Source organism: Zootoca vivipara, chromosome 2, assembly GCF_965207765.1.
Source record: "Zootoca vivipara chromosome 2, rZooViv2.hap1.1, whole genome shotgun sequence".
NCBI lineage: Eukaryota > Metazoa > Chordata > Lepidosauria > Squamata > Lacertidae > Zootoca > Zootoca vivipara.
In genome coordinates, this window is record NC_142584.1 from 24074197 (window position 1) to 24087087 (window position 12891).

Sequence of the window (12891 nt, forward strand, 5' to 3'; positions counted from 1 at the left end):
CAAGTTTCATTTTACTGTGACATCATTAGATTACGCCAGCTCTGCATAACTCATGACCCAAAACCTATATAGCCCCCCCCCTCCCCGGGGCTCAATACTGTAAATCTGTTTTTGACTGTGAACACGGTGGTGGAGGTGGGGACTCCTCCTGGAAAGCCTTGCTACAGGGTTAAGTCACTTGTGTTTGCTTTGGTAGGCCATCGGTGCAAACCTGGAGTCTACTCTTTGTGTGTGGCTAACAACACGTATGTGGGTCAAGGTGTCCCTAAAGTTCCAGCCAAGATAGCAACCTTATGCTATGTGATGCTGCTGATCTTTCCTGCCCTCCTCCTGTGACGAGTGGAACCTGAGCCCATACACTAAGGCAGGAGACAAGCCCCAATCTTGCATGGACTGTAAGCCCTAATCAGTCATTCACAACAGTGCATGGGGGTCATAAACTATATAGAGTGGGGGGGATGTGTGGCAGTCCAGTGCCCAGTATCAGTGGCCACTCTTAACCTTCCTCCTTTTGAGCAGGAGGATTTGAAGGGGGGTTTCCAAGTGCATTCAGCTGTACAGACTTTGAATTGGCCTTCAGACCTTCACAACACTTTATAGTTGAGAATGGAGGGGCTAAGTCCATGTGTCCCCACAACCCCACTTTTTTTTAAGAAGGTTATGCACAGCCTGAGAAGACTCCCTGAGAAGAGAAGACTCCCTGGAAAAGACCCTGATACTGGGAAAGATTGAGGGCACAAGGAGAAAGGTAAGACTGAGGACGAGATAGTTGGACAGTGTTATCGAAGCTACCAACACGAGTCTGACCAAACTGCGGGAGGCAGTGGAAGACAGGAGTGCCTGGCGTGCTCTGGTCCATGGGGTCACAAAGAGTCGGACACGACTAAACGACAACAACATGCACGGCTTCTACCCCGCAGGTTGTTAAAACAGAACACCTTTTCCAAACTGCCTCTTTTTTCTATAGAAGTATGTTTACCTGTTTTGTTAGGCTTTGTAACAGTTTTAACTTTTTTTTAAAAAATAACCAGTGATTTCCCTTTGTATATTTATTGTGCTTTCAAGATGTTGAGAGCAGGCTTGGGTGGGCTATGCCCCCAAAGGCAGCCTATAAATAATTTAGTAAACAAACGAAACACTTTTGACTGGGAGTATAACACAGAAATCATTAACCCCCCCCCCTACCTTGGCCATAGTAGAAATCATTGTTCAGGTTAAAGGGGTGGAAATCTCCGATTTGATTGGAACAGGGGGGAAAGTGAAGGAGGGAAGAGATAACGCTGCACACAAAAACACTCAAAAGAAAAAACCAAGTCCACCAGAGAGACTTTTTTTTGGGGGGGGGGAGGTTTAATTCAAGGAAAGAGAAAGGTTACAAGTGTGGTTTCTGTGTTGGCCTAATGGACAGAGTGTCAAAAAAATGCACCACACTTAAATGAGGCCAAAGATTAGGGTGGTATCTCTGCCATTCGGTAGTTTGTAACTCTTCCTGATCTGAGTTCAACCATAACCAGTTCTTTCATTTTTTGCATTCAGCCTTCCCGCAAGTAAAACAAAACATTCCCAATAGATTTAAGGTCTGTGGGTTTTGTTTGTTTTTCACTATAGTTTAATTTCTTTGAATTTTAAAACAAAAACATACTTCCATGTTAAAAAGTCCTCCATCCAATGCACCAACGAAACACCTGTACACAAGCAAACAAATTCACAATCCGAAGAAGGGAGGAAAAACCTACTCCCAAAAGGGATGGGCAAATCTAATATACAGTATGAACAAAAAGTTTAAAAATTAAAATTAAGGCAGGAGTTAACTGTTTAATGCCCTGCAAAATGAAGGCAAAAAGAAAAAGAAAAATTGAAACTCTAGGAGGCAGTAATGTCAGCAGCAGCTCCCAAATAACCTGGGAGGGAGGGCCCTGAAAGCCATTTCAATGGGAAGGAACTGAGCAGGGCAGAGTCTCCATTGTTCCTGGAATGGGGAGTGCCAAGATCATTGTTCTTCAGTCAGCCCTGGTGATATTCTAGAGTCTCAACTAAGAAAGGATGAAGCTGTATCAGGTTAGGCTACTTGTGGGACTTTCAGTTTACACCTGTAGGCCTGCAGGTAAGCCACATTCCCCCATTAGTTTCCCTAGCAACACAAACATCCTGTCCGTGTTACAAAAGGAGGAAGAGCCTGGAAACAGAAAGGAGGTGGAGGGGTGGGGGAGAAAGAAATATTTCTCTTTATCAATGGGACAGCTAGACTGACCACCGCTCTTGAAATTCACCTCGCACTGGGGAATTCTAAACAGTCCTTGGGAGTTAAACGAAGTTTCTCCAAAAAATATTCCACTACAGGGAGTGTTTCACATAACCACCATCAAAGGTGGGGCAGGGAAGGTTTAAGTCATGCTCTTCAAGAATTGCTAGCATCAACTTGTGTGCCCAAAACAAGACCAAAAGGAGGACCCAACGTAAAAGGCAAAAGGTAAAATAGCTGTGCTTCTCCCATCACCACACCCCCCACAATCTGTATTCCCAAAGAGTTCCTCTAGCTCTGATCTGAAAAAAAAAACAAGAACGAAATCTCAAGCGTAAATTCCAACGTTTGTAGATCTTCCCAGAGGCCTGCCCACAGGGAGATTATGCTTAGCTTCCGAAACATGTCAGATTCGGAGGGTCTGGTTATTTCAAGCTTCCATCTTTTTTGCTTTCTACAACTATATTGCATCCTTCAATGTTGTGCTAGGTCAAGAATGGTATTCTCCTGGTCAATTAGAAAATAATAATAATAATAAGTACTAGTAAAAATGTGAAGGAAAAATATATTAATAGGGAAACTAGTTCTTTTGAGCTTTGCTCTAGTATTCAGCTCTATATTGCTTTGAACAGTCAGTAAATAGCTCTTGGCGTGCTTTTGTTTTTATTTAACCTGTTTCATTACACTCAGAGTTCTCTCCTGGGAAATGTTTTTTCAAATATGCTCAAGTGATGTCTTTTATTCCTTTGACTCTGGAATCACCCAAAATATTTTAAAGAGGCCATTTAAATGTGAATCCCCCCACCTGCTCCCTGTCTCAGACCCCCCCAAAACAGAGAAAACTAAGCAAAAGAAAACACCATCATCTTTCTTCAACAGTCTGTTTAACAGAATGATGGTGTTGAAAACTGAAGATTGAGAAAGGGGTCAAGAGCATTCAGCTTTTTCCGCACCACAATTTATTCCAGAATCTGTTGAAAAATTTTCCTTCTTGAGCCCAGCCAAGTGTAAAGGCTCCAGTCACCTTTCTTATACTCTTATCTCGTCGTCTTCCTCATCCATGAAGGAGAATTCCTTTTCCGGCTGTTTAGCAGCGTCCTGCCTTGTATGCTCTGGAACGCCCTGGTTCTGTCCCCTGGAGACTAAAGTACGCTGTTCCTCTCCCACAGAGGTGCCACTCGAGATGGAGCTGCTGTCCATTGTCAGGCGACTGGTAATGCTGCGGGCAGATCCAGGGCTGTAGGTTGTTGCTCTGTTGTCATCCGATTGAACCAAGGAATCCTGGAGGAGTTTGCTTTCTTGGCCAAGCCAGTGGCCTGTCAGTGCCTCCGCAGGGCCTGCCTCCCTCTGGGGGTCCTCTGCACCATGATAACCAGAATCCTCTTGCTCCCATGGGTCCTTATCCATGATGCTCAAGACATCCCCCAACATGGAGGGCCCCAGATCAATATGGAAGGACATGATGGACTCTGCGTGCTTCATGCCGTAGCTGCCCTTGGGCACTACCAAGGGCAGGTCCGTTATGTCACCAAAGGCCCGCTCTTCCAAGCCAGGACTGTGGGGCCCAGAGCTAAGAGCGGCTGCCGCACCGTTCATGTGCTTCTCTTCAGGGGTCTTCGCCTCGGGGGCTTTCTTGACAGGGCTGGAGGAAAGGCTCTTGGCTAGTTGCTTCCCACCGCTCCTGTCCGTCTCCTTCTCAGTAAGCTGAGGGAGGGAGACAGCATTCTTCACAAAAATGGCAGAGTCCCTCAGAGAGCCCAGCATATCCCGCCGGTCGCCCCGGGTGACCGACTGAGACCGCTTGCTGCTGCGGAACTTGCGTGACAGCAGGCCCGGTTTGGATGAGGAACTTGTCTCCTCGGCGGCCTCCTGTTCCGCCTCCCCAGCCTTGCTGTTGAGGAAGGAGGTGTCCCCAAAAGCATCACCAGCCCGCCCCACGTGCATGGTGTGGCGGAAGTCGCCGAGGGGAGCACTGATCATCTCTGCCGTCAGGTCGGCCCGAGAGCGGCGCTTGGAGTTGGCGGAATTTGTCACCAGCTGCTTCAAAATAGGCATTTTGGCAACAAGCGTGAGAGCTCTTTTGCACAGGAGTCAGGGTGGTGGGGCTGGAGAGGTCCTGTTCAGTTGTGGGTGGAGCAGGTTGTACTCACAGGTAGGCCTCAAGCCTCTTGGTGGCCTTCAAACAGTCCAATCCTAAAGCACAGACATAAGAAAGGAAGAGAGGGTTAGGTCTCCCTCAAGACAACAGAGGTACCATTTGCTCTGTTCCTTTAATGGGGGCATGAGAGGGCACCATCTACGGTGGGGCTCTCCATCCAACCTGTGGAATTCTCCCTCAGGTAATGCCTAAACCCCTCTCCAACCCTGTTCTGTTCCCTCCTCAAGTACTTCTACCTAGTTGGTGTGTTTGTACAGAAACCTCTGGGTTTGGAGTGGCTGGAATGTAATGAACTGCACAAAGGTAAGCAGTGTTAGGTGCCAAATGGCTCCTTAAACGAAAGTTACAGTCGCCAAAATGGAATATCTGGTTGCCATTTTGGAGCAAGAGGTTCTCAAGTCTTTATTTTTCAAATGATGGACTGACTGTGATTGATTCTCAGCTAAATATCTGGCTCATTCAGAGGACAACCTAGAGATAGATTAAGAACTTTGAGAACTTAAAAGAAGGGAAGTCATTTGATCCAGGGACAGTCCACACAGATATTGGCCTATTCCTACCTATTTTTCTTAGCGGTGACATGGACCATTCATAACATTATATATATACTCCACAACTATAAGCAGGGCAGTGGAGAAGACAAGCTACAACAATTAACTACAGTGGAACCTCGATTTATGAACAGCTCGGTTTACGAATTTTCGGTTTACGAACGCCGCAGACCCATCTGGAACGGATTAATTCACTTTCCATTACTTTCAATGGAAAAGTTCGCTTCAGTTTATGAACAGACTTCCGGAACCAATTACACCCATGCTTCGGGTTAAGTACGCTTCAGGCTGAGTACTCTGCGGACCCGTCTGGAACGATTAATCCACTTTCCATTACTTTCAATGGGAAAGTTCGCTTCAGTTTATGAACGCTTCAGTTTAAGTACTCCGCGGACCGTCTGGAACAGATTAATCCACTTTCCATTACTTTCAATGGGAAAGTTCGCTTCAGTTTATGAACACTTTAGTTTATGAACAGACCTCTGGAACCAATTGTGTTCATAAACCGAGGTACCACTGTATAACACTGTACACTGCTCCTGCTCAGGCTACACAGACAAAGCATTTTGGTTCCTGGAATTAATTCTGATTGTGCAGATAAGACATAACTGATAGAATTACAGGGTGTGGTATTAGTGTGTGAAAACAGTCACGATCCAATGATCCCCAGGCATGCACCTCCAGATAGTGGAGATGTCAGGCGCCAGCCATCCTGGTGCCCAGGCATCTTCACGTGGTCACAAGTGGCTGATAGCCAGGTGCAAAATGCGCCTGGCTAATTTCAAACGTTGAAGGTAAGAACCACCTCTGTTGCTCCACCCACCTTTGACTATAGCCCTGCCCACCCCTGGCACATAGCCCTGTGAGGTTACTCACAAGGGAATGTGGCCCTTGAAAAATGCTCCCCAGCTCTACCTTCTCTTGCAACATACAGCAGGGGTTAAATGTTCAAGTATAGTGCTATGTGCTGCTGTGCTCCCTGTTGTATGGGAGGCACAGGGTAATTGCTCCTACAAGACTATTCTCTTCCCTGCTATTCAATGGAGGGGGGGCGGCAACCGTGAGAGGAGAACTTTTAATTTCACCAAAAAAACGCAGCGGCACTGAGAAGGGCTCCACTAGATGCAAACCAGAAAAGGGCAGTTGTGCTGGAAGCTCCAGGGGAGGGAGTTACGTGAAAATAGCTCAGTGGGGTAGGAAAGCATAGTTCAAAGCAGGGGCATTAGAAGATGACTCCCTCTCCCCCCCCCCCCACGCTTGCAGAAATCTTCTCCCTTCACTTTTGATTTACTGCTCAGAGGCAATTTTGCATGCTCAGTGGAGCAGCCATCATAGGCAGAGAAAGGAACGAGGCAGTAATGAATGCCTGTCTGCTCCTAGAGAACATAGCTGAGGCGCATGTTTGCAATAAACTAAGGAATATTTGAGACAGGCACCCCCAACCCCCCCCTCTCAGAAGCATAGCTTGCACGGGGTAGAGTGCTGTTCTTCACCCATCTTCACCCGTTCCCACTCCAGATAAAGCCCTGCTCCTGACAGAGATATATCTGAAACAGAGGTCAGTGACCCCTTACAGCGTTCCTCATATCAGGAGATTTGGCATTTGGTCAGCAAACTTTTTCAGCAGGGGGCCAGTCCACTGTCCCTCAGACATTGTGGGGGGCCAGACTATATTTTTTGGGGGGGGGGGGAGAGAACGAATTCCTATGCTCCACAAATAACCCAGAGATGTATTTTAAATAAAAGCACACTCTCTACTCATGTAAAAACACGTCGATTCCCAGACCGTCCACAGGCCAGATTTAGAAGGCAATTGGGCTGGATCCGCCCCCCGGGCCTTAGTTTGCCTACCCATGGTATAGATGCTAACATGCCAACTTCTTGGGGACCTTGAGCAAAGCAGAACTATTGTCACCCACAATACACACTTCCCACAAATACACACATTCCTTCCCATGTTTTGTTTCTGTCCTGCTCTGTGGTCAAACTGGTTTCTAAAGGTTACCTTTAAGCAGTGCCCGGGGGGGGGGGGAGCCGAAATTATTGCCAGCAACACAACCAGCACTGTTGCAATCGATGCCAATCAGCTGGTTGCTCTGGGCACCTACTGGTCAGTGCCAATGCCTTGTACCTAGTAAAATGTTCTCCGTGCACCATGCCTAGAGCAATGTAAGGGTTTGTTGTTGTTGTTTTTTAAAAAAGGTTATATGAGTCTGCCATATGAATGTAGAACTATTCGCTTTTTGTGTGCAGTCGTTAAAGGAAAGCAAATCCACACTGGCTTCCTATTGCCACATAGAATTACTTCACTGATTGAACGAAGATTTCTTGTTTGATTAATTTTTAAATTCAATTTCTTTGAAACGTGTGCACTCCCCAACACAAATATCCTCTTCCTTCTTGGCGGGGGGGACGTGGACGTGTGTGTGTGTGTGTTTGTAAGGTGGTAGAAAGTTCCCTTTGGCAATGAAACAGACTAGAAGGGAAATTCTAGCACTGATTATATGGATCCTGTGGCTTGTAGGGAAAGCAGCTATAATTAAGAAAGGCTTTTCTCCTTGCAGGTGTCCCCCATTCCAGTTCAATGTATTGACAGCATGCTACTGATACTGGAGAAGCGTCAGTAATCCCACTAGCAAGAAATCGCCCCACTTGTTCAACAAAAGTGATTTACATGCAGCTGCAGGTATCAATGAAAAGCCAGCATATTAAAACAGCCACGTTTTCAAAAGGTGGTGGGGTGCACATTCAAATAGTAAAAGAAAGAAAAAATAAGCCTGATAATGCTAAACTGGCTAGTATCAAAGTTTTTAAACCCAGAGGAAAACAAAAGTAAATCAGCAACTTGTGTGGATTTATGAACAAGAGATCACACCACCCAAACCAGCCCAGCTTCCTCCTTTCACAAGCTAGCGCGCATTCTGAAGCTGAGATACTAAGACCTGATCTAGTTATACAAGACAAATTATGAAATAAACTGGATAATCATTAGCCAAGAAGCAGCTCCATTAGGCAACTTGTCCAATGATTGGCCCATGGCTAATTTCCTTCCATTGTGCTCCAATGGTAGGTAGCAATTCTATACCTACCCACTCAGGAGGGAGTCCTATTGATTTCAATGGCACTTACTCTCAGGTAAACGGGTACAGGACTGCACCACAAGACATGGTTCTCAGCAACTGTCAAATTAAAACTCTTCCCTGCGTTAAAAGTTAATTCTATGGGGCCTCTGCACATGGTCCGACCATTTCTGACCTCTCTAAGAGTTATCGCAACAACAGTAGGTATCACAAAAGTGTGCCCCTGCCGTTTTTTAAAGCATAATTGTGCTGCAGCAGATCCAAAGCAAGCTTCTGCACTATTGACACGAGTTGTATCAATTATTAACATGGGATGCCTTTATCGTTACCCTTAAGTCATGAAGGTTAGAAGCAAATACCCAGAATGGCAGTGAGTGTACCCAACCTGGAACAAAAAAGAAAAAGGAAAAAAAGGTGGGGTAGCAAGTCTCATTCCGCTACAAACAGCTGCCTCCTTACCATGAGCTGACAGTGCACAGGAGAACTATAACATATTCCAGAATACCAGAACAAAGAAATACTCTTGTCATTTTGAACTAACAGTTCACCAGAGGCTTTGAAGAAGACTAAAGTTAAGGGGGAAAGACATCCAAGAACACAAGAGTGCTGCCAAAAAAGGTATAAGATTTTAAGCTGTGACTCACATATTTCTGCATTTTCTTTAAAAAATAAATAAAAGCGCAGTTCACAAGGCTGGCTAAGGCATCCTCAAGTTGTGTGTGTGTGTGTGTGTGTGTGTGTGTGTGTGTGTGTTGAGCTACATGGGGGAAGGAGAGTGAAGACTCTTGGGATTTTGAAGAGAATAGAAAGCAGACACACAGATGCTGAAGGAATTGAAAACAGACATCAGAGCAGGCCATGAAAGGGGACTACAAAAGAGAGAGAAAAGCCAGCCAGATCCGGAACAAGCCAACAGCCGACACACAAACTTTTAAAAGAACACATGCTTGCATCGTTGATACAGGAGGACAAAGAGCTCGCCACTCACAAAACGGGGAGTACGCTCAGACTTTCTCCACTTATCGTCATTTTGCCAACTCCATTGAAACTGAAGCAACATAGGGAAGCTGCTTTATAATTGTGTCAGAACTTCGCTTTATCTTGCTCAGTCTCGTCTACATGGACCGGCAAAGCAGCTCTCCTGGTTTCAAGCAAGGGCTCTTTCCCAGGTGGGCCTACCCTGGAGATGCTGAGAAAGGAACTTGAGACCTCCTGCAATCAAGGCAAATGCTCTACCCCTGAGCTTGCAGCTATGGTTCTGTGCATCTTCATGGTCAAAGCAACCACACAACATTAGCAGTGGGAGCACTCACTCTCTCCTCCATTTAAACAGAGGGCAAACCGTTGGCTGGGGGAAACCTAGCCAGATAGGCAGGGTATAAATAATAATAATAATAATAATAATAATAATAATAATATATTTTTATTATAGGCTTAATTTGTCCTTTGTGATGTCACCGGGGGAGAAGAAAGCCTGCCCCATTCCCCCCCCCCCAAGATACTGGAGCAGTAACAGAAAGTGGGGTGTGTGAGAGTGAGTGTGTGAAGATTTGATACAGCTGCAGTTTTGCCAAATTCTCACAGAAAAGCAATGGTGCTGGCAAGGGTTGAGAGCAAAGGAGCCTGCCTCTAGGAAAGAATGTGGGCTGAGGATCACCACTCTTCATTCAACCACTCTGTCAAGCCCATGTGAAATGTGCCAATTTAAAAACCCGCAAGTTCTGCATTTTACTATTGGGGGGATGAGCAATTTGTGGTCTGCAAGCTCTAGCAGTGGGTAGGTGCAAATCAAAGCACGCTTTCATTCCAACCGAAGTTACAAAAGCCAGTTGAAACTGACGCTTTCAGGAGGCGGAAGAGAAGTTCAGATCTGAGGATGCATGGAAACAAATATAGGAGTCTCACTCTGCCAGCCTCAAAAGGGCTCGCTTCAGCTTTAGCTCTCATTCCCAGCTGTGAAAGCCAAGAAGTCCAATTGCAAACAATCTAGATCAGGCTGCAAAACCTCTGCAGCATGAGCTCCATGTATGCAACTGGCAGAGATTTTTGTGGGGCTGGGAGGGTTACTCTGTGCAACTATACACAAAAATACAAAATGCATACTGGCAGAGTTGAGCTTTTTGAGGATCTCAGCTCTCATTACATGCCCCCTGCCCACAAAACCCCCTTAAGAGTATACAAAGTTAGTTTTGCCACTATAGTTTAAAACCATGTTGATGGCAGCCTTAATCATTTTCATGTGGCTTATGTATTATAATCGGGGCAGAACTACATTGAGCCTGCTTAAAAAGCTAGGCACAGCTCCTACCTGAAACTTATGAAAATTTCCTGCAGATTAACTAGGATAGAGGTACTGAATTTTCTGTTTATGGTAACTTGGCAAACATTTCATGGTTCCCTATGGTTACAAATAAAAAAATAAAATCTACAGTGGTATCTCGGTTTAAGTACACAATTGGTTCCGGAAGCCTGTACTTAACCTGAAGCGTACTTAACCTGAAGCGAACTTTCCCATTGAAAGTAATGGAAAGTGGACTAATCTGTTCCAGACGGGTCCAAGAACTCAACCTGAAGCGAACTTAACCCGAGGTATGAGTGTAATTGGTTCCGGAAGTCCGTACTTAAGCTGAAGCATACTTAACCTGAAGCGAACTTTCCCATTGAAAGTAATGGAAAGTGGATTAATCCGTTCCAGACGGGTCCACGGAGTACTTAAACTGAAAGTAGTCAAACTGAAGCGTACTTAAACCGAGGTATGTCTGTATTTTTAATAGGGACGTAAAGCTTTTGAGAACACAGATCAAACTCTGCCACTCAGCCTGAATACCGTATTGGAGTAGGAGGCCAGAGGGCCGGAGAACGAAGAGGCCCTGCTTTCTTCCTAGCAGATGTCACCACTCAGCTCCTGTTTTTGAAGAGAGGATTTGGGTACCACACGGCCGTCAGCAGTCTACACCAGCCAGACTGCCCGCCATCATATCAAAGCAGAGAGGTAATATCTTCCCATCAGTACACAGGAAAAGATTTCCGTCAAGCAGAAAAGCGGGGGGGGGGGGGATTTTTGTTAATAGCACTCCGACAGGGCCGTCTTAAGCTCATCGGGCGCCCAGGTGCAGGGATCCCTCGGGTGCCCCCCACTCTTTTTTTAAAAACAAACAAACAAACAAACAAACCGGGGACCAGCCCGCCATCACCTCTACGCTGTGTTTCATTGGTAGAGCTGCTGCCATGTGGCGTCACCTCTACCAATGAAACGCAGCGCCGGGGTGAGGCATGACCCCAGCACTGCGGAGCGGAACAGGGTCCTAGTGCCCCATCTCTGCTCGTTTACCTCTCTCCCCTGAGCGGCGCGGCTGGCGGGCATCCAGGAGGAGGGAAAGGGAGGCCGCCGTGCAGCTCCCACACTTGCTGGGGTGCCCCTCAGCACCCCGCACCACTAGGGTGACTGGGCGAGCCGCCCCTGCACTCCGATGGTCCATCTCCCCAAGGCGGCAAGTGCCCTTCTGTCAATCAGAGACCACCTGAACTAGCTGACCTTCAGCGCTGCTATGCTACACATGGGGAGGCCAGAAACCTATTTGTAAGTAGCTACATCTGGACCATGGCTACATGACCTGGAAGCTGTCGGCGGACGAACGCCGGCTCCCTTGGCCAGTAAAGCGAGATGAGCGCCGCAACCCGTGTAGTCCGTGACTGGACTTAATTATCAGGGGTGCCTTTTAAGTTTTTACAACTGAATCGACTGGAATGGTTGTATTTTCTTCCATGCACCTTTCTCTTCCTGCCTTGCCTGCTCGAACCTTCTTTTTAAATAAAGCCTCTTAAAGTGATTGGGGGTGTGTGTCCTTGTGTGCCTTTTGTGTGAGATTTAAAAGGCATATATGATGTCACCACTGATTTTTAATCTTGTATTTTTATATTGTTGTAGCGAGAGAGGACTAAATAGCTGACTGCTGGCAGCAGGGGCAAAAGTTAAAACAAAAATCATGGCTGAACTGGGCTTTTCGCTGACGCAACACCTTTTTCAGTTCGAACTGAGGCGATTCTCCCGGGACAAAGTTGCCCCTGGGCAAAACTCTAGAAAAAGAGCGGCCTAACAAACCAGCTTATGCTTCCCCTAGATGCATTTTCACTAAGAGTGGTTGGGTGGGGAATGGTCAGACGGTGGGGGGAGTAAAGCAGGGCAACGATCCATAAAATCATAGAATTGTAGAGTTGGAAGGGACACAGAGGATCTTGTAGTCCAATCCCCAGCAATGCAGGAATAGGGAGCATTACATCCGCACCTACCGCACCCCTTTCCTCTGCCCCTGAGCTATCCAGATTCTTCAGCAAGGTGCCCCATTTTTCCCCTTCCCATCATGTAACCTATGAAGTGTCTCCTAAGCTTTGCGCTCTCTCCCTCTCAACAATTTGAACGGGCAGAGGGAAAGTGGAGTGAGGAACAGGTTATTTCATAAAGGAGCTGCCAGCAGAGCCCAGCCACGGCTCTCTCACTCCTCCTTGCACCGCTTGAAACAAGGGTAGTAGTAACAAGGGAGGCACACAAACATGCCGGAGAGACAAATATCATTTTTAGAACAAGGAAGGTGAAGGGCACAGCAAGACCGCAGAATGTAGTGTTAGGGCACAGGATGCAGCTTCCTGGGAATCTCAACTTTCTTTTGAAAAGAAAAGCTAGCTTCTCGTCCCCGTGACAAAGATATTTTGGAAGATTAGTGGTGTGGATGTGGCTACTGATATTGTGGATGCCAGCACAGCAGTCAAGCAACATTCCCAATGGTGGCAAGCTTTTGCTCCTCCACCCCCCCCCCCCCACTGACTAGCAAAAAGAGAACAGATAGGCTAGCAAAACGAGAA

General features: G+C 46.5%; 1 protein-coding gene across 9 annotated transcripts in view; it reads right to left on the minus strand.

Annotated features, from left to right (window-relative positions):
* Nucleotides 1–1328: 1328 nt before the first annotated feature.
* Nucleotides 1329–12891, minus strand: part of CDC42EP4 (CDC42 effector protein 4) — a 31768-nt gene continuing 20205 nt past the window's right edge. For all 9 annotated transcript variants that reach the window (XM_035104092.3, XM_035104091.3, XM_035104089.3 and 6 more), the window contains exon 2: nucleotides 1329–4435. In XM_035104092.3, coding sequence (XP_034959983.3) covers nucleotides 3272–4297 — 1026 coding nt within the window. In that variant the 5' untranslated portion in view covers nucleotides 4298–4435 and the 3' untranslated portion in view covers nucleotides 1329–3271. The remainder of the gene's footprint in view (nucleotides 4436–12891) is intronic.